At 42.8% G+C, this 27,597-nt stretch overlaps 1 protein-coding gene across 1 annotated transcript in view; it reads left to right on the plus strand.

Moving 5' to 3' along the window:
• XKR6 (XK related 6) overlaps positions 1-25,226 on the plus strand; it is a gene marked incomplete at both ends in the record, with an annotated part of 304,659 nt that extends 279,433 nt beyond the window's left edge. Inside the window, 2 exons of the mRNA XM_082249515.1 lie at positions 13,095-13,291; positions 24,262-25,226. Coding sequence (XP_082105641.1) covers positions 13,095-13,291; positions 24,262-25,226 — 1,162 coding nt within the window. The remainder of the gene's footprint in view (positions 1-13,094; positions 13,292-24,261) is intronic.
• Positions 25,227-27,597: the final 2,371 nt, after the last annotated feature.

Consider the following 27,597-nt stretch of genomic DNA (forward strand, 5'->3'; position numbering starts at 1 on the left):
AAACGTGAAGCTTATTATGTAATGTGAGAACTACAATTCAGAACAGACAAAGAACTTCCGTAAAACTAAACGCCAAAAAATTCCCAATAAATAATGATGGAACACATATAAATGTAATCTGCACCTTTATATCAGGGTCCCCATTAAAGCCCCTTACAGATCAGAGTCTCCCTTACATCAGTGCACCGATCAGAGTCTCCCTTACATCAGTGCACCTATCAGAGTCTCCCTTACATCAGTGCACCGATCACAGTCTCCCTTACATCAGTGTCCGGATCAGAGTCTCCCTTACATCAGTGTCCGGATCAGAGTCTCTCTTACATCAGTGTTTGGATCAGAGTCTCCCTTACATCAGTGTCTGGATCAGAGTCTCCCTTATTCCAGTGTCTGGATCAGAGTCTCCCTTACATCAGTGTCTGGATCAGAGTCTCCCTTACATCAGTGTCTGGATCAGAGTCTCCCTTATTCCAGTGTCTGGATCAGAGTCTCCCTTACATCAGTGTCCGGATCAGAGTCTCCCTTATTCCAGTGTCTGGATCAGAGTCTCCCTTACATCAGTGTCCGGATCAGAGTCTCCCTTACATCAGTGTCCGGATCAGAGTCTCCCTTACATCAGTGTCTGGATCCAGATCTCCCTTACATCAGTGTCCCGATCTGAATCTCCCTTACATCAGTGCCCACATCCGAATCTCTCTTACATCAGTGTCCCAATCCGATCTCCCTTACACCAGTGTCCAGATCCGAATCTCCCTTACATCAGTGTTCAGGTCTGAATCTCTCTTACATCAATGTCCTGATCCAAATCTCCCTTACATCAGTGTCCCAATCCAGATCTCCCTTACATCAGTGTCCAGATCAGAGTCTCCCTTACATCAGTGTCCAGATCAGAGTCTCCCTTACATCAGTGTCCCGATCAGAGTCTCCCTTACATCATTTTCCCGATCAGAGTCTCTCTTATATCAGTGTCCCGATCAGAGTCTCCCTTACATAATTTTCCCGATCAGAGTCTATTTAACTGTACATCAGTGTCCAGATCAGAGTCTCCCTTACATCAGTTTCCCGATCAGAGTCTCTTTTACATCAGTGTCCTGATCAGAGTCTCCCTTACATCAGTGTGCCAATCAGAGTCTCCCTTACATCAGTGTCCTAATCAGAATCCCTCCCCAAATTCGTATCTCCCTCAGAATGGAGCTGAATCTGAATCAGGATGTGTCCCTCCAGCCGCAGTTTGGAGACCCCTGTTCTCAGCTGATTCTTCTTGTCACTTTCACCCTCTCCCAGATCTGTCACAGGTCCCATCTCTAGTGTGTGGCCCTCGGCACTTCCAGTCTACTCCCTTGCTGTTGGTGCCACCATAACCTCTTCAGCTATTTGGACATGTTTGATACGTCCAAACTCTAAAGAGGTCAAACAGTCTTGTTTAGCAGGCTCCTGACCTCATCTTTGATTTTGCACAAAGCAACTGGGGACTAATATGGGGGGGGGGGGGGGGCGAGTAATTTTATAGTGAAAAAATTTGGTTAAAGTGTGTGATGATGCGTTGCTACTAGGGATAAGCTCAGGATATTTTGCTTTTCATCCAAACGCTTGACTTTTCACTCGTTCGACGGGAGGCAAGTGTCATATATAGTAGGCGTAGAAATATCTCGACTGTTCCTGACAGCTTTCTTGCTGTAATTGGTTGCCAAGAAAGTGATTGCTGCAGGCTGTCATTTACTGGCGGGGAATCCCCTGGTCACTGTGGTTCCTCCTGCAGGTCGTTACATCACTACAGGACAGAGCAATGGACTGCAGTTTCTTGTCACGTGATGTTCTGTGCAAAAGCTCCTTCATATTCCAGTCTTTGGATTGTATAAGAATGTGAGCAGCAATAAGTATTTAGCTAGATGATTGCGTAAGTGAATCTTACAGCCATATGAGTACTGGTCCTCTGGGTGAGGTGTGCTGGGCCCTGGAGAGGGCAAACAGGGGCTTCACCTTCTCTGTGGACAGCTGGGAGAGGGAGGAGGATGAGTGCCATAGAGCCTGCTGATCACTGTCCTGGGGTGGTTAATTTCTGTCCTCTGCCTGCCTTATACTGTCTATGAGGGTACTGATTACTTACAACTCTGCTTATATGCCACACGTGCCACAGGTTTCTGACCCCTCACTTAGAACATCTGTGTTAGCTCATTTACGTCTGGAGGCAATTGCAAGATGATTTTGCATTTAGGTCCCGGACCTAAGACCCTTCAGTTCTAACTCCCCTGTGTAGTGAATTTTCTCTCGCTGGCCAGGAGATGCAAAGACACACAGCACTTAAGCTTAATGCAGATACATCTAATTTATTTCAGTTCGGCTCACATATTTATGGGAAATTTGAGAGGGAAAAACCAGTTCAAACTAGTGTACAATCCATGGGTCAGTTTGACAATAGAATATATCTACTAAGACAATACATGAAAAGGCTTTTGATTCCCTAACACACTGCTGAAAATGTGGGGTGTAGTGTGTCTGAAAGTTTGTTTGTGGAAAAGCTGTTCCGTCTCTGCTCAACTGTCTGATGTGTTAATATGTAAGTAATTGTCAATGTGTTCAGGTGTTTGTCTGTAATCCATATGCAAAAGTTAAGTGTCCAGGATGAATGAAATGTGTTTAATATGTAACACTTATCAATGTGTCTGTAATCTGTATGCGGAGCCTAACTGTTAAGTGTCCTAGGATGAGATGTGTTTAGTATGTAATTGCAAGGGACCACATTCCATTGGAAAGTGGGCATTCGCTAAAATGAATTCTCTGGTATCATGAAATTTAATATTTCATCAAGGCACACTCTTTCAATCTGGCAAGTGTATTCAATAATAAATTGAAAAGTAGTAAATTGATATTTTTAATTTAACATCCCCCCCCCCCCTCCCTTTAAAATATGCATTATCATTATTATTTGCCATTATATAGCGCCAAAAAAATTTTGTAGCGCTTTACAATATTCAAATACAAGCAAGTGGGTCCTGAAAAAAAAAATGTATTTAGAAGTGGGTCTCGGCCCAAAAAAGTCTGGGAAGCCCTGCTCCAGTGGATATAGAGCCAACATGGGGCAAAAAGACAAAAGTTGCAGGAGAGCTACAATGTTCAGGTCTGGTCACTGACCTGCAATGCAATAGAAACAAGGCATACCTGTGCTCAAATCTCAATAGCTTTACCATAGATAGATAGATAAGATAGATAGATAGATAGATAGATAGATAGATAGATAGATAGATAGATAGATAGATAGATAGATAGATAGATAGATAGATAGATAGATAGATAGATAGATAGATAGATAGATAGATAGATAGATAGATAGATAATACAAGGATAGATAGATAGATAGATAGATAGATAGATAGATAGATAGATAGATAGATAGATAGATAGATAGATAGATAGATAGATAGATAGATAATACAAGGATAGATAGATAGATAGATAGATAGATAGATAGATAGATAGATAGATAGATAGATAGATAGATAGATAGATAGATAGATAGATAGAATCAGTTGCTAAAGGGGTGTGACCATGTTAACACTAACAATTCTGGATGAACCCTCTGCACACTGCTACACCCTTTCTAGCAAATTTTGCAATGATAAAACAGGGATCTGAGCATAGTTACAGTATATCTTTCTTTTATTGCAGTGCAGGTCAGTGACCAGACTGGAACCTGTAGCTCTCCCACAACTTGTGTCTATTTGCTCAATGTTAACACAGTAGCAATTGTAGCACTTGCATTTTGTAGAGCAGAGTAGGGACTGGCCAAAGAGTAGGGATTTTGTCACACTTAGCCAGCTTAAACATTTATTGCAATATGTATGCACTAAAAATCCCTGTTATTTCATTGCAAAGTTTGGTAGAAAGGGTATGTAGCAGTGTGCAGAGGGTTCACCCAGAATTTAACACATCACAAGTGTGAATGGGTCCATCGACAATCCCAAACACGCTAAAAAACCAAACCTGACAGGTCCCCTCCACTTTACCACCACTGCACATCCCCAATAGGAAGAAAACTTATTAAAGCAAAATATTCAGTCAAAGGTCACACTCTTGTCACCGACCATGAACAACTAATTCCCAAAAAATATCCTATAGATTCTCTGCTTCCTTTTTAAACCTCACATCTTCTTATTGAAGTCTATAGGAGGCAAATCTGGTCACTTGTTCTAGCCATTTTCAAGGATAATTTGCAATCTTTTAGTTAATAAAAAAAAATATTTGGGTCTCTGGGCATTGCCATGTTCCAATGCAGGAAAACAAACAGTTTTAAAAAATAATGTTTAGTGGGGAGAGGGTCCTTTAATGTGGCTTTAAGGGCAACAGTGAAAATTCAAAATCCTTTAAAAATAACTTACTCAGGGAATGTCTAAAAAGCTGCAAGTGAAGTTATGGAACAGTACGATTTATCCCTTTAAAGGTGACTTAAAACAGAGGCTGCCCCAAAAAACATGATAGAGTTTGGGCCAGGTGGCTGGCAAACTACTCCACAGCTATGGCTGACCAGAAGCTGGCCCTTCTCCCCTGCCCTGGGTCCGCTGTGTCGGGATTATTCAATATTTTAGTCTTGGCATCACTTCACCCATGACTCCTTATGCTACTGTTTTACACCCCTTATGCCTTGCCTTCTTTTTTTGTATACAAACTTTTATTGAAAGGAAACAGAAGATGGTGGTACAAAAATATTGACTTGCATTAGCCAGGATACGAACCCGGGGCTCCCCTATTGGCAAGCGGTTACACTACCATAGAACCAGCCTTGCCTTCTTAGCAACATGCTGCGTTATGGTTTTCCTGACCCCTGTGTGGGTAACATGTTGTGATCTCTATGATGTTATGATTGTTGTATTATGAACCAAAAGCACCTGTTTTGTTGTATGTGTTATAAGCAAATAATAAAAAGATGTAAAAAAATAAATAAAAGTGAATTAAAAAAAAAATAAACAGCTTTGGGTCCCTATTGAAAATATGCCAGACCCTTATTTGGGTATGCAGCCTGGGTAGCCAGGAAAGGAAGGACAGTGAGTGTGCAGCCACCACTCTCTTCCTGTACCATACCAGACCACATCCCTTTCAAAATTGGGGAGTACCTTACAAGAGGGGGTATCAAAGCTATCCATATAAGCCACCTTGTTAATGGGACAAGGGGCCGCATTCTTCATATCCAGTCCCAAAGAGGATATTGTGGTTTGTGAAGTATTTTTTGTGATCTTGACAAGAAACAAGGAGCCTCGTCCTCCTTATCCAGTCCCAAAGAGAATATGATCATTTGTAGGGTACTTATTGGAATCTGGACAAGGGGCCTCATCCCCCCATCCAGTCCCCAAGAGGATATGGTTGGTTGTGGAGTACTTTTTGTAATCTGGACAAGAGACAAAGGGCCTTATTCCCCCCCCCCCCCATCCTGTTCCAAAGAGAATATAGTGGTTTGTGGGGTACTTATTGGAATCAGAACAAGGGCCCCCCCTCCCCATTCAGTCCCCAAGAGGATATGGGGGTTTGTGGCGTACTTGTTGGAATCTGGACAAGGGACAAGGAGCCTCACCCCCCCCCCAATCCAGTCACTAAGAGAATATGGTAGTTTCTGTGGTACTTTTTGGAATCTGGACAAGGGAGAAGGAGCCTCACCCCCCATCCAGTCCTTAAGAAGATATGGTTGTTTGTGGGGTATTTATTGGAATCTGGACAATGGACAAGGAGCCTCATCCTCCTATCCAGTCTCCAAGAGGATATAGGGGTTTGTGGGGTACTTATTTGGGTCCGGAAACCCTTTTACAATAAGGGGAAACAAAAAACAGTGTCCCTGGGGAATTCGGGTGGACCAGGCTGGAGATAGTAAGTATAGTAAAGAACGTATAGAGAGGATATATAGGAATTAACATTTATTGATCCATTTAAAATCACAAATCACAAATAAAGAGATAAAATTGGAGAACATGGTGATATAAAGCATTCAATAGATATTACACATATCCTGGTGAGGAATGCAGATCAGAGGTTCTTGAAACAGGTAAGTGTATCCAACATGTTTCGGAATTTGAAAATTCTTTCTTCAGGGAAAATATACACAACCATACGATCACCACATCAATATCCAAACGGCAGGATGCATGTGCATAAATCCTTGCGACAATGCATTAAAGGATGGTGGAATAAATATCTATGCAGCCGTTAAATAAAACCCGTTCATGGGGCCCACTGGTATTGCACCGATGGATGGATAAAGGTGAAAAGATGTAAACAGGGCCACTTGGCGTGATACAGTATGCAAGGGAGTATACGCCCCCCTGCGTCCTAGTGGTCCTATACGTCCCCGCTGTTAGTCCCGTCTACCCCAAACAAAGCCGTGTCCACGCAGTGGTCACAAGGAGCACCCGAGGAGGAATGGGTCCACACCCACAGAGAGGGGAGATAATATCCAATGTAGACTAACACCGGCACCGCTGCAATGGCCCAAAGGTGATGTAGTTGTGATGATGGTGATTGTATGGTTTTGTATATTTTCCCTGAAGAAAGAATTTTCAAATTCCGAAACATGTTGGATACACTTACCTGTTTCAAGAACCTCTGATCTGCATTCCTAACCAGGATATGTGTAATATCTATTGAATGCTTTATATCACCATGTTCTCCAATTTTATCTCTTTATTTGTGATTTTAAATGGATCAATAAATGTTAATTCTTATATATCCTCTCCATACGTTCTTTACTATACTTACTATCTCCAGCCTGGTCCACCCAAATTCCCTAGGGACACTGTTTTTTGTTTCTTCTATGAATACGTTTGGGGAAGGGATTTCAGGTTGGTCTGGCATATCTCTGTATCAACCCTCCATTTTTGCTTTTACAATAAGGGAACCCCCAGATATCAAGCTCCCTCCCCTAAGGGAATCGGTATGAGGTATTAGAACTCCTTATAATTCATTCCCCAAAAAATGTAAAAATAGACACCCACACCACAAAAAAGTTCTTCAATGCAATAAACAGTAAACCCTTTCCCCCTGTCAGTATTTAGTCAACAACGTCATCTGGGATCAATGGCCAAATATGCCCAATGTGATTAGTGCTTTGCTAAACTCACGTTCAACATATACCTGAAGCTCATCCCTATTGGAGGTTAAAGAGCCGCTATGATTCACTCAACAGAATCTTTTTTTTTTTTTTGTTTCCAGGATTTGAAGGTATAATAAAATAACAGGCTACCAAGGACTGACATCTGATAATCGTACCAATTACACATCTATAACAGGTTTATTCCGCAGAGTTCGCAGCATTTTGCAGTTTTCTAGGCAATTACAGAAATGTATGAAAACTGTGTCAGAGGGCAAAGCCGTGGGAGTTCGGGAATTGTAATGCTGTAGATCCGCACATTGGTAGAATCCCAAACACTCGGCGATTAAAATGTACAGTCATGTAAGATGAAGGTTACGTATTGTGATTTTCAAAACTGCAAATTCTCTATAAATCCCAATGTCGTTTTGGGTGGGATGTGAAAAGTTTGGGAAGAAGATGGGGTTGTCCTGTGTACTCCCAGCAGACTCATCCTATATCTCCAGAGAAAACGAGTCTCTGCCCATGTGGTTGGAAATGCGCCGTGTCTTTGTTGCATGTTTTCCATGCATCAAAACGTGCTAAAAAAAATGCATCGCCAAACACGCTTGACTCAGTGGCAAAATTTGGTACTTGAGCTTCTTTGGTGCATTTTTTTGTGCGCCGGGCAGCTGATTCAAGTCAATGGGATGTTACACCAAAGACACGTTAAATCATGGTGCCCCACTATGCTTAGATGTGAACATAGCCTTAAACTGTACCATAAAACCTGAGAAACGTGTTGAGGAAAGAACTAATTTCTTCCATAGATCGATGATATAGAATAACCTTATTAATGGTCAAAAATAATTTCTAATAATGTATCAATTTTAAAAAGTAGAGAAGGGGAAGGGTGTGGGTATACCATCATCAATGACCAGAGCGGGGAATGGTCCCCTGCCAGTCGTAAGTCCTTGTCATGTTATGCTATATATATATATATACAGTAAAACCTTGGTTTGAGAGTAACTTGGTTTGAGAGCGCTTTGCAAGACAAGCAAATTTTTAAAATAAATTTTGACTTGATATACAAGTGATGTCTTGATATACAAGTAGCATCATGCCACAACTGGGTATAAAAGAGAAGAGAGGCGCCTCTAAGTTTAGCAATATTGTTAGATTTAATGAAGGTTCAATATTTAGCAGCTCACATGGTTGATGATTAAAACAGGCACATCTAAGTATGCAGGTATCCGGGGTAAAGCTGTCCACATAAACCATCCTCCGCACTGCCATCTTCATCACACCCTTCCACGCTGTGCTCCACAAGCAAGTCAAAGTCTCGCTTTCAGATCACTCTACTGCAGGGTAGTCTTCCCAATCACAATTGCAGACTGACATCGGTGAGAGCCAGTGGTTCAGAAGATGGTCTATGTGGACAGCTTTACCCCGGATGCCTGCATACTTAGATATGCCTCTTAATCATCAACCATGTGAGTTGCTAAATGTTGTACCTTCATTAAATGTCCCCATACTGCTACACTTAGAGGCGCCTCTCTTCTCTTTTATACTCTGTAGCTCCTGCTGGATTTTGCTTCTAATCCCCTTGTGGAGGCGCCATTTTTGGATGGACATTTTATGATGACACAACCTATCACATTGCTATAATCTTTTTATATGGACTATAAACTGAAAGACTTATGAATAAATGGTTGTGGAACGGATCATCTGAGTTTCCATAATTTCTTATGGGAAAATTTGCTTTGATATACGAGTGCTTTGGATTACAAGCATGCTTCCGGAACGAATTATGCTTGCAATCCAAGGTTTTACTGTATATATATATATATATATATATATATATATATATATATAGGGGGAACGGTGGGGAGGGGGTGGGGTGGGGGAGTAGAGGGGATGGATATGGAAATGCAAGAGGGACGAGTTAGGGTGAGCATTATGCTGGTATGGGGGACCTTAGGTAGGTATGGGGGACAAAGTTAATTAAGAGAAGAGGAGGAAAAAAATGGGGGGGGGGGTGACAAGGTTAGTAGGGAAATAGTAGGAGGATGCCTCAACCCACAATGTTCAACAAATAATAACATGATGCTACAAAGTTCCAGGAAAGTAAATGAGATGAGTCTTCTTTACTTGGGGCTAAGATCTCCAGATATTATGTTGTAGTTTTAAAAGTATTCCAGGAGAACCACTTCTTTTAAAAGGTTTCTTTATTTTCTTTGATAGTTGAGGAGATATCCTTCAATATTTCAGTATTATTTGCTTGTACAAACCACTGTTGTAAAGTGGAGGGATTATGCTTAACCCAATTTGTCGGAAAGCAAGCTCAAGCAGAATTTACGCTAATTAGAGAGTTTTTGGAATTTTCTTTTGGAATAGCATTGTGGTGGAGAAGGAAGAAGGTGGGTCATGCAGAACATGGCAATCCATACATTTCAGGGGATATTTCCACCACCTTCTGCCAGAACTTTGTCATTTTCGGTCCTAAAAAGTATGCAGTAAGGGTCCCTCACCTTCACCACAACACCAGGTGTGGGGCTGGGTTGGAGAGAAAGTATATAGTACACTGGGGACTCTGTGAATCCTTTGACCATTTCTATGAGAATTGTAAAGGCTGTGAGTCATCCCTAATAATAAGTTGAGAATAAAGAGAGGAAACTGTATGTCTGACTGGACCTTGACCATCGCCCAAGGCTTCAAAGGTTGTGAACGTGTGGGGGGATAAAGGTTAGAAAGTGATGACGTTGACACGTTCTCCAAAACCCAAGGGAAAAGTAAAGGGCATCTTTGGACAAAATCACCAATGATGGCCAGGATGATGCATTGCCAAAATGTAACTGAACCTTGATCTTGCCAATTGTCAGAAATTAGCATACAGTTACATTTCGGCAATGTATCATCCTGGCTATCATTGGTGGCTATGTCCAATGACCCCCTTTACTCCCCTTAACTCTTCCCTTTGGTCCTGGAGAATGTTTTAACCGACTGGACCTTGATTAACATCAATTGTCATAAATTAGCATACAGTCTCACATTTTGGCAATGCACCATCCTGGTTATCATTGGTGGCTGTGTCCAAATATTCCCTTGATTCTTCCCCTTTTGGTCCTGAAGAATGTGCTAACTGACTGGACCTTGACCCTGTCAATTGTCAGAAATTAGAATACAGTCAGTTAGCTCCGGGACCAAAAGGGGAAGAATAAAGGGAATCTTTGGACACAGCCACCAATGATAACTAGGATGGTGCATTGCCAAAATGTGAGACTGTATGCTAATTTATGACAATTGATGGTAGCCAAGGTCCAGTCAGTTAAAACGTTCTCCAGGACCAAAGGGAAGAGTAAAGTGGATTAAAGGGGGTCGTTGGACATAGCCACCAATAATAGCCAGGATGGTGCATTGCCAAAATGGGAGACTGTATCCCAATCTCTTACAGTTGACGATAGTTAAGGTCCAGTCGGTTTACATGTTCTCCAGAACCAAAGGGAAGGGTAGAGGGGGTCTTTGGACATAGCCTCCAATGATAGCCAGGATGGTGCACTGCCAAAATCCGAGACTGTATCCTAATTTCTTACAATTGACGATGATCAAGGTCCAGTCAGTAGACACGTTCTCCAGAACCGGGGGGGGGGGGTAAAGGGGGTCTTTGGACATGGCCACCAATGATAGCCAGGATGGTGCATTGCCAAAATGTGAGACTGCAATCCAGTCAGTGGACACGTTCTCCAGAACCAAGGGGGAGGGGTAGAGGGGGTCTTTGGAAATGGCCACCAATGATAGCCAGGATGGTGCATTGCCAAAATGTGAGACTGTAATCTAATTTCTGACAATTGATGATGATCAAGGTCCAGTCAGTGGACACGTTCTCCAGAATCAAGGGGGAGGGGTAAAGGGGGTCTTTGGAAATGGCCACCAATGATAGCCAGGATGGTGCATTGCCAAAATGTGAGACTGTAATCTAATTTTTGACAATTGATGATGATCAAGGTCCAGTCAGTGGACACGTTCTCCAGAAGCAAGGGGGAGGGGTAAAGGGGGTCTTTAGACATGGCCACCAATGATAGCCAGGATGGTGCATTGCCAAAATGTGAGACTGTAATCTAATTTCTGACTATTGACGATGGTCAAAGTCTAGTCAGTTGACATGTTCTCCAGAACCATAAGGAAGTGTTTCGGGGTTCTTTCAACATAGCCACCAATGATAGCCAGGATGGTCCATTGCCAAAACCAAGACTGTATCCTAATTTTTGACAATTGACGATGGTCAAGGTCCAGTCAGTTGACACATTCTCTAGAACCAAAGGAAAGATTAAAGGGGGTCTTTGGACATCATCACCAATAATAGCCGGGATGGTGCATTGCAAATATGGGAGACTGTATCCCAATCTCTTACAATTGACGATAGTTAAGGTCCAGTTGGTTGACATGTTCTCCAGAACCAAAGGGAAGGGTAGAGGGGGTCTTTAGACATAGCCTCCAATGATAGCCAGGATGGTGCACTGCCAAAATCCGAGACTGTATCCTAATTTTTTACAATTGACGATGATCAAGGTCCAGTCAGTAGACACGTTCTCCAGAACCAGGGGGGGGGGTAAAGGGGGTCTTTGGACATGGCCACCAATGATAGCCAGGATGGTGCATTGCCATAATTTTTGACAATTGATGATGATCAAAGTCCAGTCTGTTGACATGTTCTCCAGAACCATAAGGAAGTGTTTCGGGGGTCTTTCAACATAGCCACCAATGATAGCCAGGATGGTCCATTGCCAAAACCAAGACTGTATCCTAATTTTTGACAATTGACGATGGTCAAGGTCCAGTCAGTTGACACGTTCTCCAGAACCAAAGGAAAGATTAAAGGGGATCTTTGGACATCATCACCAATGATAGCCTAGGATGGTGCATTGCCATAATGTGAGCCTGTATCCTAATTTCTAACAGTTCACTTTAACCAATGCTGATCACATTTAAAATAATTACTTACTAAGGGCTCATTCATGCATCAGGAATACACTACAACAACCTTCACAGCACGTGTTGCACTGCACCGCTACACACAGCAGCGCACTAGTGGGCGGGAAAAAAATTATGCATGTCTAATTTTTTGGTGTTGATTTAAATACGCTGTCCTGATGCAAAGACGTGTTGGTGTACAATGTGCCCTGCAATAATGCATTGCAATGGACCAGATAGTTGTAAATGGGCCTTGTTACATTCCTAGGAGGCAAGCCTGATTGCTAATTGTTAAGGTTTATGGATTCTGATTGGGTGGGTGGGGGGGGGGGGGGCTCAAGTTTTATGGTCCTCAACAAACAAGCAAAAAAAATGTACCTGAATGCAAATATTTGAAACAGCGGTGAAATAATACCTTTCAAATCGATAAAGTGGCAAGCACTTCGAATTAATTTCCATTTGTACACTGATAAGTTCTTGCTGGTATTTTTTGGTTGTCCTTAAATGACCCCAATTGTAAGTGTTCTTTTTTCAAAGCTTATGGCGCAGGCTGTGCTAGGCTTGTGCTGCATCGCCATCTAGTGGACACATTCAAAAATACATCATGCCACTTTCACAATGATTGTCATGGATGGTCCAAGTAAATTTACTAAAGAACGAGTCAATCTTTCACAAAAAAATAAATAAATGCTCATAAGTTTGCACGAAAAAAATGTGCATTTATTTTTTGCAAAACATTGCAACTACAATCAGTGGACGGTGGGTCCAAATATCAGGCTCCTGCAGACGTTTCCTCTGGCTCTCTGTCTATACTGAGGTGTGGGCTTTCAGTTGGAGAGCTGAAGGACGTGGTAATGGATTATAAGTGTGATGATCATCACACTTTTTTTTCAATTGGGAACCACATGTCTATCTGCTGTGGTGGTAGTTTATTTATTCACAGAATATTATTTTAAATTATGTCATATGCTCACCTTTGATCTACATACGAATGAGGTAGATTGTCTGCAACTGTTAGTTTACGTAAGCACCGGAACAGCATTAACCATTTCTTTTTTTTTTTGTGTGTTCTCTTTAGATACATTCGAACCATGTACTTGGGCATTCAGAGCCAGAGGCAAAAGGAACACCAACGTCGCTTTTATTGGGCTATGATGTATGAATATGCAGACGTCAACATGTTACGCCTCCTGGAGACATTCCTTGAGAGCGCCCCCCAACTGGTGCTACAACTCTGCATAATGATACAGAAGAACCGGGCAGACACACTTCCATGTAAGTTATCCTCGTGTTGTGTAGAGTGCACACATTGTGCTAAGAACATCATCAATGTACCGTTCAAGTTCTTATCCTACAGACGGGGTTAGGGATTGCAGTATGGCAACCATGACTGTACCAATTATGAAATGGGTCTATGGGTTGAGGTGATGAGTTCATCCTTCAAGTTTCCTCTCCTAGCCCAGGGTTGTTGGTTATGGGTAATGATTCAAAAGGGCAGAATTGTGGATACAGCTGGATGAATAAAACTAGTAGTAGAGGGTTACATTCAACTGGACTTGTTCTTTCTGAAAAATGTTACTTAGATAACCCCAGTTCCTGCACAATCAGACCTCAGATCACCTCAATTTCTGCACCTTCTGACCTCACATCACCCCAATTCCTGCATCTTCTGGCCTCAGATCAGTCCTAATTCCTGCACCTCCATACCACAGATCCCCCTAATTCCTTCACCCTCTGAACTCAGATCACCTCAGTTCCTGCATCTTCTGAGCTCAGATCACCCTAATTTCTGCACCATTTGACCTAAGATCACCCCAATTCCTGCACCATCACACCTCAGATCCCCGTAATTCCTCCACATTCACAGCTCTGAGCACCCCAACTCCTGCACCTGTACACCTCAGATTGCCCCATACTCTGCACCTTCACACCTCTGGTCACCCCATTTCCAGCATTATTACACCTCGGATCACCCTAATCCCGGTAGCTTCACTCCTCAGATCACCCCAATTCCTGCACAATCAGACCTGAGATCAGCCCAATTCCTGCACCTTCAGACCTCAGATGACCCCAGTTCCTGTAACTTAACATCTTAGATTACCCCAGTTTCAGCACCTTCTGATCTCAGATCACCACAATTCCTGCACTAGCTTACCTCAGATCACCCCAGTTTTTTCACCTTCACACCTCAGATCACCCCAATTGCTCCACCTTCCCACCTTAGATCACCCCAATTTCTGCACCTTCCCACCTCACATTACCCCTATTCCAGTAACCTCACACCTCAGATCAGTCCCAATTCCTGCACCTGCATACCTCGGATCACCCCAATTCCTTCACTTCCATACCTCAGATCACCCCGATTCCTTCACCACCATACCTCAGATCACCCCAATTCCTGCACCTTCACAGCTCAGATCACCCAATTCCTGCATCTTCAGACCTCAAATCAGCCCCTATTCCTGCCCTTCACACCTCAGATCAGCTGTTTTTAAGAATTCACCAATTGGGGTCTTCTGGGAAACTGACACTACCTTGAATGTCAATCCTCGGGGTGCACCACAGCTTTCACTGGTTCCTCTTGATGGCCTCCACATCACTGATGTCACCTGTAGTGACATGGAGGTCATCAAAAAGAACCAATGAGTTGTGGGGGACCCTGCTGCAACATAGGTTGCCCACCAGACGATTTTTCATAAACATAGAAAAGTAGCAATCGGCAGAGTTAACTGCAGGAGAGGTAAGTATGCCTACTCCCGACTCCTTTTTAACCACTTGCCGACTGCCGCAAGTACATATACTGCGGCGGTCAGCCCCTCACAGGCAAAGTGACGTACCGGTACGTCACTAGCCTGTGAGGCTCTGGGGAGCGAGCGCGTGCCGCCGGAGGCGCGCTCCCGCGCGGTCATGGACCCCCCGCGCGTGTGAGCGGCGGACCCGATGTCCCCCGCTCACTCACGATCGTCCGTGACAGCGGGAGAAAGGCAGGCGGCTAGTGTAAACAAGCCGCCTGTCATTCTCCCCTGTGTAGGAACAGTGATCATACGGTTCTACTATGTAGGACCGTTGATCATTGTTCCTACACCTCAAACCACAGCCAATCACAGTTAGAATCACACCCCTAGGGACACACACAGCCCCTCCCTCTAAAAAAAAGTTAACCCCTTCACTACCAGTGTCATTTTACAGTAACAGTGCATATGTATAGCACTGATTACTGTAGTAATGTCACTGGTAACCCCGAAAGTGTCAAAAATGTCAGTCAAGGGTCCGATCTGTCCGCCCCAATGTCGCAGTCCCGCAAAAAAAATCGCAGATCGCCACCATTATGCGTTAAAAAAAAAAACAACAAAAATGACAAAAATCTTTCCCTTTGTTAGTAAACGCGATAACTTTTGCGCAAACCAATCAAAATACGCTTTTTGCGATTTTTTTTTTTACCAAACATATGTAGCATAAAACAAATTGGCCGAAAATGTTAAAAAATTTGGATTTTTACATTTTTTTGGGGAATTTCATATAAAAAAATGTGAAAAATATTGTTATTTTTGCAAAATTGACGCTTATTTTTTTGTTAATAGCGCATGATCAAAATATCGCACAGGTGATCAAATACCACCAAAAGAAAGCTCTGTTTGTGGGAAAAAAAGGACGCCAAATTCGTTTAGATACAGCGTCGCACAACCGCACAATTGTCCGTTAAAGTCACGCAGTGCCGAATCGCAAAATACCCCCTGGTCAGGAAGGGGGTAAAATCTTCCGGGTTAAAGTTTAGCATAGTGACAGGCCACTTTGAAATTTTGACTTTTTTTTTACAGGGCCCTCTATAAATTCTTAAAGAGGGTTAACACAAAATCATTGTGTTTTATAAAGTGTTCAGTAAGGCAGGCCATACACGGAGCAAATTTCTTCCCTGCAACCACAGACAGTGTTGACAGGGGAATCCCTCCCGCCAAGCCATTGTATTCTACCGGCAGGGGAGCGGTGGAAGCCATCCCTGTCGGTAGAAGACAGTGATTCTGGCCGAGATTCGAAGCGTCCATGGCCGGCCTAATTGGGTAACCTGCTTTGATCCTTCTTTGCTCCTGGGGTCAGGCCAACTCAATGTGAGAGCAAGATGAGATGTAGAGTAGTAGAGAAGGTGACTGCTATAGGCATACAGACCAGCAGGTGAATCTCCTGAACAAATAACGCAACTATTCAACTAGACAGACATGCCATGATATTGTGAGAAGACACTCCCGCCCGACTGAGAATGTGTGCCTGGTTTCCAACCCCTGAGGTACAGTGCCTTGAAAAAGTATTCACACCCCTTGAAATTTTCCACATTTTTTCATGTTTCAACCAAAATGTATTTTTTGAGGAGTTTATGTGATAGACCAACACAAAGTGGCACATAATTGTGAAGTGGAAGGAAAATGATAAATGGTTTTCAAAATTTTTTATAAATAAATATCTTAAAATTGTGGCATGCATTTGTATTCCGCTCCCTTTACTCTGATACCCCTAACTAAAATCTAGTGGAACCAATTGGCTTTAGAAGTCACCTAATTAGTAAATAGAGTCCACCTCTGTGTAATTTAATCTCAGTATAAATACAGCCGTTCTGTGAAGCCTTCAGAGATTTGAGAACTTTAGTGAACAAACAGCATCATGAAGGCCAAGGAACACACCAGACAGGTCAGGGATAAAGTTGTGGAGAAGTTGAAAGCAGGGTTAGGTTATAAACAAATATCCCAAGCCAGGGCTTGACAAATTTGCCTGAAATCTAGGAGCCAGCTGAAAAAGTTAGGAGCCAGTTTTTTTTTTTTTTTTTTCAACTAACAACCAAAAAAAACCTGATACTAAATTTACACATACATACTACTAGAACCCCGCTCTCCTCTATAGGGCAATCGGATGGAAACAGACCGTCTGTCTGTTTACATCCGATGCCATCTGATACGATCCACGGGATGGATAGAAAATAGAACCACCATCCGTCTGTTTTTGGCGGAAAGGATCAGATGGCGGCAGATTACCGCTCCATAGAGGAGACTGAAGGGTCCGATCAGGTCTGCCTGAAAAACTGACAGGCGGACCTGATCAGACAGCCCGTGTGAAAGGGGCCTTCGGCTGTGGCATGGCAGGGAGATGATAAAATATATATATATATATATTTTTTTTTTTTTTCAATAATTGAAAAAAAAAAAGAAAAATTATTATTTTTTAAATAATTAAAAAAATAAATAAATAATAACCACACTCCCTGTCCACTTACCTTTAAGCAAAGGTAAGTGGACAGGGAGATGAAGCCTACAAAAACTTCCATCTCATCTCCTCTTGGGAAGGAGATGGGCAGGCATTGAGGACAGGCAGTGGAAACAGTCATTAGTGACTGCTTGTGAAACTCCCGGCCACCACAAGAGGGCGCCAGTTCCCCGTTGGAAGCCTCTCTCATCTCACAGAAGAGGCCGAAAAGCCGATGCCTCAATTTTCGGACGGCGCAGTAGTCCGTGCACTCGGGGAGGAGGTGGGGGGCGCAAAAGGGACAGGACACCTCCTGCAGGGCACCCCAGGCGCCAGGTCACTAATTCTAGTCGCCAATGCGACCTGGCGCCCGGGGTTTGTCGAGCACTGTCCCAAGCTTTGAACATCTCACAGAGCGCTGTTCAATCCATCATCCAAAAATGAAAAGATTATGGCACAACTGCAAACCTACCAAGACATGGCCGTCCACCTAAACTGACCGGCCGGGCAAGGATAGCATTCATCAGAGAAGCAGCCAAGGGGCCCATGGTAACTCCGGAGGAGCTGCTGAGATCCACAGCTCAGGTGGGAGAATCTGTCCACAGCACAACTATTAGTCGTGCGCTCCACAAATCTGACCTTTATAGAAGAGTGACAAGAAAGCAATTGTTGAAAGAAATCCATAAGAAGTCCCATTTGCAGTTTGCGAGAAGCCATGTGGGGGACACAGCAAACATGTGGAAGAGGGTGCTCTTTGGCCTTAAAGAACAACGCTATGTGTGACAGAAAGCTAACACTGCACATCACCCTGAACACACCATCCCCACCGTGAAACATGATGGTGGCAGAATCATGTTGTGGGGATGTTTTTCTTCAGCAGGGACAGGGAAGCTGGTCAGAGTTGATGGGAATATGGATGGAGCCAAATACAGGGCAATCTTAGAAGAAAACCTGTTAGAGTCTGCAAAAGACTTGATACTGGGCCGGAGGTTCACCTACCAGCAAGACAACAACCCTAAACATACAGCCAGAGCTACAATGGAATGGTTTAGATCAGGCATGTCCAACCTGTGGCCCGGGGGCCACATGAGCCCCGGAACCCCAGGCAATGCGGCCCACTGCCCCCTTTTCTTTTTTTGCTGGGGAGGAAGGAAGTCGGGTCTGGGGCATAGCCACAGCGGCTTCCAACTAACAGTAGGCAGAGGTTGCCTCGGAGGGGAGGGGGGAGGGGAGGCGAGCATGTGCAGTGTTTCTGACTCCTAACACCATGACCACTTCTTCAAATCACTGAAGTGGTCATGATGGTTAGAGTGTTCCTTTAATATCTCTCAGAAGAAGTAAATCTCTGTATACAGATTCCATTTCATTTGATCATCGTCTAGTTGTGTTAAATCAGTGCGGGGGGTGCAGCGGTGCGGGAAGGGCGCGGCAGCATTTTATTACTTATATAACTTAAATATAGTATATATTTTATATGCGGCCCGATAAATTTTCTCTACACTCAATGTGGCCCAGAGAAATCAAAAGGTTGGACACCCATGGTTTAGATCAAAGCATATTCATGGCCCGATCAAAGTCCAGACCTAAATCCAATTGAGAATCTGTGGCAAGACTTGAAAATTGCTGTTTTCAGACGTTCTTCATCCAATCTGACAGAGCTTGAGCTATTTTGCGAAGAATGGGCAGAAATGTCCCTCTCTAGATGTGCAAAACTGGTAGAGACATCCCCAAAAAGACTTGCAGCTGTAATTACAGGGAAAGGCGGTTCTACAAAGTATTGACTCAGGAGGGCTGAATACAAATGCACCCCCCCCACACTTTTCACAGATTTATTTGTAAAACATTTTGAAAACCATTTATCATTTTCCTTCCACTTCACAATGATGTGCCATTTTGTGTTGGTTTATCACATAAAATCCCAATAAAATACATTCACAATTTTGGTTGTAACATGACAAAATGTGGAAAATTTCAAGGGGTATGAATACTTTCTCAAAGGGACTGTATAACATGACCTAGATCAGGGATTCTCAAACTACGGCCCTGCAGCTGTTGCAGAACTACACATCCCATGAGGCATTGTAAAACTCTGACATTCTCATACATGACTAGGCATGATGGGAATTGTAGTTTCCGAACAACTGGAGGGCCATAGTTTGGGAATCCCTGACCTAGATAGATAAGAACCTTTACAAACATACTGGAGGGAATGATTTTGTATATAGAGTAGATTTTCCATGATAAGGTTGAAAAAAAATTGTGTATTGCACCTTGATCTGCTAGAATTAGCTGCTACATCTTCAAACCATGAAGAGCGGGTTATGGTAGATTGGCCACCCTTATGGATAAGTCCTGGAAGGTTCAACTGGAGGTGCTCCATGTACGGGAGAAGGTCCCAATGCAAACAGAGGTATTGTTTCTCCCAAAATGAAAATGATAATATAAAATGATTGATAGGTTGATAGATCAAGAATGCCGAAAACTGTTTAACAACACTTATATCTACACGGATAACTTGGTTCCCTTTATACAATCACCATTAAATCTGTCCAAGCAGATGTTGATTGTTTAAGAACAAGATGGCAGGCATGAAAGTCTGTGAAACCACCATATTCTAATTACATAATCCAATCACCATGGTGCCATGAAATCTGGGATAGGTGTTAATCTTTGGCAATGCTGGGACAAGGCCATCTAGAACGCGGGGCAAAGATGCCAAACTGCACCCCCCCCCCACTCCCATGATGTTTGAGTTTGATTGCCTTCTGCAATTGGGATCCTACTGCCAGGAGCCACCTGCTTGCCTCAGCATCACTGCGCAGCTCTGGATCTGCCAATCAGGGTTCATGTGGAGCCTGAAGTGCGCATTGATGTTGTGGGACCTTCCATGAGAAATGGCAGGAGAAACCCTGCACAATCCCGATGAGACGGCACTCCTGTATTAACAAGCTAGCAAGTGTAGAAAAAAACAACTACGGTATCTCCTGGGATTAAGTGTGGTGTAACGGTGGTGGATGGATCACAGGTCGTTAACCACTTTACCTCCGGAGGATTTTGCTGTCTTACGTCCAGGCCACTTTTTGCGATTCGACACTGTGCGAATTTAACTGACAATTGCGCGGTCGTGCGACGCCGTACCCAAACAAAATTGACGTCCTTTTTTTCCCACAAAGAGAGCTTTCTTTTGGTGGTATTTGATCACCTGTGTGATTTTTACTTTTTGCGCTATAAACAAAAAAAGAGCGACCATTTTGAAAAAAATAACAATATTTTTCACATTTTTTTATATGAAGTTCCCCCCAAAAAAAATCAAAATTTTTTTAAATTTTTGGCCAATTTGTTTTCTGCTACCTATGTTTGGTAAAAAAAAAAATCACAATAAGAGTATTTTGATTGGTTTGCACAAAAGTTATTGCATTTACTAACTAAGGGAAAGATTTCTGTCATTTTTGGTGGGTTTTTTTTTTAACGAGTAATGGCGGCGATCTGCGATTTTCTTTGCGGGACTACGACATTGCGGCGGACAGATCGGACCCTTGAGTGACATTTTTGACACATTTGGGGGTACCAGTGACATTACTACAGTAATCAGTGCTATACATATGCACTGTTACTGTAAAAATGACACTGGCAGGGAAGGGGTTAATTTTATTGGAGAGGGAGGGGTTAATGTATGCCTGGTGCTTACTGACGTGTGTGGGGGGAGGTGACTGAGTGACATAGGGACAGATCACAGGTTCAGCTATGCTGAACCCTGCAATCTGTCACTGTCTGTCACTTAGGAGATCCGCCCACTTTGTTTACACAAGCGGGCGGATCTCCAAACTCGATTCCCCGACGATCGGGGAAGAGCAGCGGCGATCGCCGCCGCTCCTTCCCTGGCCCGACTCCCGCTGTGAATGAATACAGCGGGAGCGAGCCTCCGGCTGTGCGCGTACGTCGCTGGACGGGAACTAACCACTTTGCCGCAGTAGAGCTCGAGTGAGCGGTCGGCAAGTGGTTAATAGTTCCAATAAAAGCACAGGCTTTGCTGCCCTCTAAGGCTCCGTTCACACCTGAGCGTATCGTTTTCAGGCGTTTTTTGGGCGTTTTTTCAGGCGTTTTTTGCAGGTGTTTGGAGGCAGGCATTGACATCTAACAAAAACGCTTGTAATCTGATAGCTTCAGGTGTTTTGCTTCAGGCGACAAACGCTTATATGTGAACAGAGACCGTTGAAATGAATGGGATTTTGCTTGTTGGGCATGTTGAGACTTCAGAAATGAGCGTTTTACGAGCTGAAATACGCTCAGGTGTGAACAGGGCCTAAGGGTTGGAGGAGAACCCAATGGGAACACTGTAAAACAAATAAAAGAGGGTGCAACAGCCTTGCACATTACCCGAGTGGTATCTTTAATAGTAAGTAAAAGGAGGTATACTCACAAACAAATCAATGATAAAGGCATATCAGCGTCCACAGTGGACGCAAAGCAACCAGGTCACCAATACTGTTCCCAGCAAGCTGGAGGACATTCCAGATGGCTGACCCATTTCGAAAGGGGGGATCTCCTCTTCCTTGGAGCCAATCTAAGACGTTGCATTGACAGTCCTAATATAACAAATGATTCCAATCACATGATGTTGTAGAAGCCCCTTTTATCAGTGGGTGGGAGTCTTGACCTCACCAAAGGCAACTGGCCACACTCAATGACATTAAAATGGAACTGATGCATAGAATCATAAGGGTGCTCCAGAAATGGATTAGGCAAATATACCATATGTCCGTTTAAAGCCTAGTACACATGGGCCGAATGTTGGGCGGCATCGGTCCGTGTGTACGGCAGCCAGCCTGACAGAAGCTTGGCCTGCTTCTGCCAAGAGGTCATGACCAAAAAAGGTCCCAGACAGCGTTCTCAGCCAGTGGCTGTGAGTTCTGACTGGAGTGTTCTGGGGGGGGGGGGGGGTGGTGTCCCCTGTCACAACACAATAGCATAGAAAGAAAGATCGCTGTACTTACATCGGATTGTTAGTACAGTGGCTCCAATTTGAGCTCTCAGGTTTTTTTTGTTCAAAAACCAGTCGTGTGTACGAGGCTTACTGTAAATCTATGAACAATACGCATATAAACAGTAGGCATATGCAAAAATGGATTAAAAGGGTTTGCCACATTGTATGCACAAAACCTCAACTCTGCATGGACATGTGGTATCAATAAATGTATAAATAATACACTATATTGTCAAAAGTATTGGGACGCCTGCCTTTACACGCACATGAACTGTAACGGCATCCCAGTCTTAGTCCATAGGGTTCAATATTGAGTTGTCCCACCCTTTGCAGCTATAACAGCTTCAACTCTTCTGGGAAGGCTGTCCACAAGGTTTAGGAGTGTGTCTATGGGAATGTTTCACCATTCTTCTAGCGCATTCGTCAGGTCAGGCACTGATATTTGACGAGAAGGCCTGGCTCGCAGTCTCCGCTCTAATTCATCCTAATGGTGCTCTATCGGGTGCAGGCCAGTCAAGTTCCTCCACCCCGTGATATTTGACAAGAAGGCCTGGCTCGCAGTCTCCACTCTAATTCATCCTAATGGTGCTCTATCGGGTGCAGGCCAGTCAAGTTCCTCCACCCCGTGATATTTGACAAGAAGGCCTGGCTCGCAGTCTCCGCTCTAATTCATCCTAATGGTGCTCTATCGGGTGCAGGCCAGTCAAGTTCCTCCACCCCGTGATATTTGACGAGAAGGCCTGGCTCGCAGTCTCCGCTCTAATTCATCCTAATGGTGCTCTATCGGGTGCAGTCAAGTTAAGTTCCTCCACCCCAAACTCGCTCATTCAGACCTTGCTTTGTGCACTAATTTAAATTATTTGGTGAAGTTTTTTTTTCAGGGGTTAGTAGTTCCAGTGAAGAGAACTCTTAAGGCGTCAGCATACCAAGACATTTTGGACAATTTCATGCTCCCAACTTTGTGGGAACAGTTTGGGGTTGGCCCCTTCCTGTTCCAACATGACTGCGTCCCAGTGCACAAAGCAAGATCCATAAAGACATGGATGAGCGAGTATGGGGTGGAGGAACTTGACTGGCCTGCACATAGTCCTGACCTCCAACTGACAGAACACCTTCGGGATAATTAGAACGGAGAATTGCGAACCAGGCCTTCTCGTCTAACATCAGCGCCTGACCTCACAAATGCGCTTCTGGAAGAATGGTCAAACATTCCCATAGACACACTCTTAAACCTTGTGGACAGCCAGAGTTGAAGCTGTTATAGGTGCAAAGGATGGACCAACTCAACATTGAGCCCTACAGGCTAATACTGGGATGCCCATAAAGTTCATGGGTGTGTAAAAGCAGGTGTCCCAATACTTTTGACAATATAGTGTATATATGTGTGTAAGATGTATATTATGCTTAATTTTATTAGTAATGAATCGCATACTCAGCCTAGTGCTGGCAAATGTGTTTACCCCAATACAGGAGCACTGCACTGGCTGGACCGAGGAGCTGCAAAGAGAAACAGCACAGCCCACACCTACTTCTGGCTCTCTCCTCCTCTCCTCACCATTTCCAGCACTCGGCTGACAGGAGTAGTGATGCTGCTGTCACTACCCCTGTCAGTCTGTAGAGGAGGGAACTTGCCATTTGGTGCCGTTTCCCCCTCAATAAAACAATGTACCTCCTCCATCCCCTTCCCCTGCAGTCCCAACCCTGATCGTTGGAGCCACATGGCTGAAGGTGTGATTCATTATGTGTGGGTGACAGATTGTGTTGAAGTTCCCTATTCCTGGACAATCAACATCTTCCTTGACAAATTCCATGGTGATTGGATTAAGGTCATTGAGTTGCCTGTGTGGCTATTAATACTCTGCCATGTTTTCAATTGACCCGCCAAACAATATCAGCATTACAAAACAGGTCCTGCTGAATGTAAATACCTACTACAGAGGTATACCTGTCTGTGGGCAGCATGTGACATTGCGCATCATGACCATGAATAATGTAATCATCCTAAGCCTCTTCTATAACTGTCTTCTGGCAGGTGTCTCCTCTGTGGCCTCTCTGATGTCCCTAGCTTGGGTGCTAGCCTCCTATCACAAGCTTCTACGGGACTCCCGGGACGACAAGAAGAGCATGAGCTACAGAGGAGCACTCATCCACCTTTTCTGGCGACTCTTCACCATATCGTCCCGTGTTATCTCATTTGCGCTCTTTGCTTCAATCTTCCAGCTCTATTTTGGGATCTTTGTAGTGGTCCACTGGTGCATCATGGCCTTCTGGATCATTAATGGTGGGACGGACTTCTGTATGTCTAAGTGGGAAGAGGTCCTCTTCAACATGGTGGTAGGAATCGTGTACATCTTTTGCTGGTTTAACGTAAAAGAAGGCCGGACTCGTTATAGAATGTTCGCTTATTACACTGTTATCCTGACAGAGAACGCTGCCTTGACGTTCCTGTGGTATTTCTACAGAGATCCTAACACAACTGACTCTTATGCTGTGCCAGCACTGTGTTGTGTTTTTCTTAGTTTCGCCGCCGGGATGGCATTCATGCTCCTGTATTACGGCGTGTTGCATCCCATGGGGCCCCGAGCTAAGATATTTGCCAGCTCCTGTTGCGCCGAGCTGCTCTGGGGCATTCCTTTGCCTCCCGATGTTGAGCCCATGGCGCCACAAACCCCCGGGCACCGGGGGGCCCAGGCAACGCCCACCAGAGTAGTGGCGGAGCAACAGGATGATCTAGCAACTGACACGTGCTTGCCCGTTTTCCAGGTGAGACCAATGGTGCCATCTACTCCATCCGGGCGCCCTTATTACCCAGAAGGGCCCCTCATAAAGATTGACATGCCAAGAAAAAGATACCCAGCCTGGGATGCTCATTTCGTGGACAGACGATTAAGGAGGACTATCAACATTCTTCAATATATCACCCCCACAGCTGTAGGTATTAGATATAGAGACGGTCCTCTCTTGTACGAGCTTCTACAGTATGAGTCTTCTCTTTAATGCTCTACGTTCAGAGGAACCTTATTTTTGTTTACGAGGAAAAAAAAAAAAAAAAATACAGCTTATTGAAAAGAAAAAAAGAAACCACACAAAGAAAAAAAGCTTGCCAAGAGCTTTATTTCTGGTTGCTGTAGGTATACAAAGATATTCTCTATGTTTTGTAAGTAAAAAACGGGAAAAAAAAAGAAGACTATCCTTTGTTGTTCTACATAAGAGAAAACAGTATTGAACCATCCACGCTACGGTCTGGGGTGGGGAAAAGTTGTCTCCACTCCATATTTTATACATTATACACCAAGTGTAGAGAATTTATGGGATTGGTGCTGATAGAAAAAAAAAACTAACCTTCAACTGCCTTATGCCCTTTTGGTGCTGAGTTTCATTAACTACTGTCACCTCTCTAATGCAAAATCGGTGGTGGTAGTCAGGAAAGAGATCAAGCCTTTTTTTTTTTTTTTTTTTTCTTTTTTTTTTTTTTTTTTTCTCTTTTCTCTTTTTTTTTTTTTTTTGTTGACTGGCTACTTTCAATGAGGTCAAGGTCTGGAGCGGCAGCCGAGACTGAACACGACCCCACTTCCCCTCCCTGAAGTGTCATCTCACACCGAGGATGTAGATATCCGGCTCTTGCCTAAACCCTTTTACTGCTGGCCTCCCCCTACAACAGCCAAAGGGTTAACGCGAGGACGAGATCTTTGGACGGTCGCTATGTGACGGTCAGCTGTATTCTGCTTGCACTGAATTCACATAGTAATACCAACTTTTACTTCCAAAAAAAAAAAGGAATAAAAAACAGCAACAACAGTTGACCTATGATCAAACACCAAAAAAAAAAAAAAAAAAATCTGTTACCTTCTACTCAAAAAAAAAAAAAAAAACACAGGTCAGAAATTCAGTAATAATCAAACTCAGCATGGTAGCAAAAAGAACGAAGACAATTTAAAGGCACAATACTTGGTTGGTGACTGCATATTTTTCTTTTATTGTTCTTTTTTTTTTCTTTTTTGTTCTTTGTTTTTTATTTTATTTTTTTTAAGCCATTGTGTTACAATTATCCACTAAGGTCCTGTTTGTGTGTCATATTAAATCTGAGCCTTAAGGTAATATCTAGTGCTAATTTTTTTTTTTTTTTTTTTTTACTTTCTACGACAACAGGTTGTTTAGGTGTTACGTTTTCCTCTAACAGAGATCAAACAATTACTGGTGCTTTGTACTTTGATTTTGTGATTGGCTAAGGACCCTTCACATACAACTTGGTGCATTCAAGAACTGCAGCGAACTAATTCTCCTTTGTACAGTGTAAATATGACAGAAATTATTGAGACTGCTGCTATATATATATATATATATATATATATATATATATATATATATAAATATATATATTTTTTTTTTTTAGACCTGCAGTTCTGAAAGATAATACATCTTTTTTTTTTTTATTATTTCTCTGTGATGCTTGACAAACTGTGTTGTGTTTTAGATGATCAAATTGAAAAATGTTATTTATTTTTATTTTTTTTATTTTGTTTCCTTTTATGTATGTGCTTTTCTTTCTTCCAGTATGTGCACAAAACATTTGTTTCTGGTATGGTACTAATAACCTTGCTGGTTTTTTGTTTTTATTTATTTATTTATTTTGATTTTGATTTCGATTCACAAACACCTCAGTATTCAATTTTGTAATCTAGAGTATTGCTCCTTTAAACGGCCATCTTGATTCAGGGCATCTTTTCCCACATTCGCTCTACTTGGCAAAAAAAAAAAAAAAAGAGTTATATAAATAAATATATAAATACATATATATACAGAGAGTATATTTAAGTAAATACTGTAAGTCTTTCCTGTGTGTGCAATTGAAAGAGTTCCGTTTGAGTTTTTTAAAATGATTATTATTTATTGATGGAAGAAATGTCTGTGACTTGAACCAATGTTGAGCTGTGCTAGGGAGTCGTTCAACATTGTCCGTTTGCGATGATATGTCTTGTTTGTTGTTTCTTTTATAACTTCAAAGTCCTAGTTATTCTACAAAGTGATGCAGCATTTTAAACATCAAGAGAACAATTATTTTTAATTTATTTAATATTCCTGGTAAAAAAATAAATCTTTTTTTTTTTTTTTTTTTTTTAATGCACCTGTTATTTCTCTGCAGATATCATCCACCATTTGATTAAGGGCTACGTCTCAGAAATGTAGTCCATATACAAAAAAAATATATATAAAAAGGCTTTAAGTTGAGCCAGACATTTCTAAATTATTATCAGATGTCCTGTAATGCAGAGACAAAATATATAATTTTGTGTTTACAGGCTCATTGCATAATTAATTTTTTTGTCAAATGTTTTTACTATTGGTCTTTTTTTTTCCTATGTTATTT

This window comes from Pelophylax lessonae, assembly GCF_965119305.1.
Source record: "Pelophylax lessonae genome assembly, chromosome: 3".
NCBI lineage: Eukaryota > Metazoa > Chordata > Amphibia > Anura > Ranidae > Pelophylax > Pelophylax lessonae.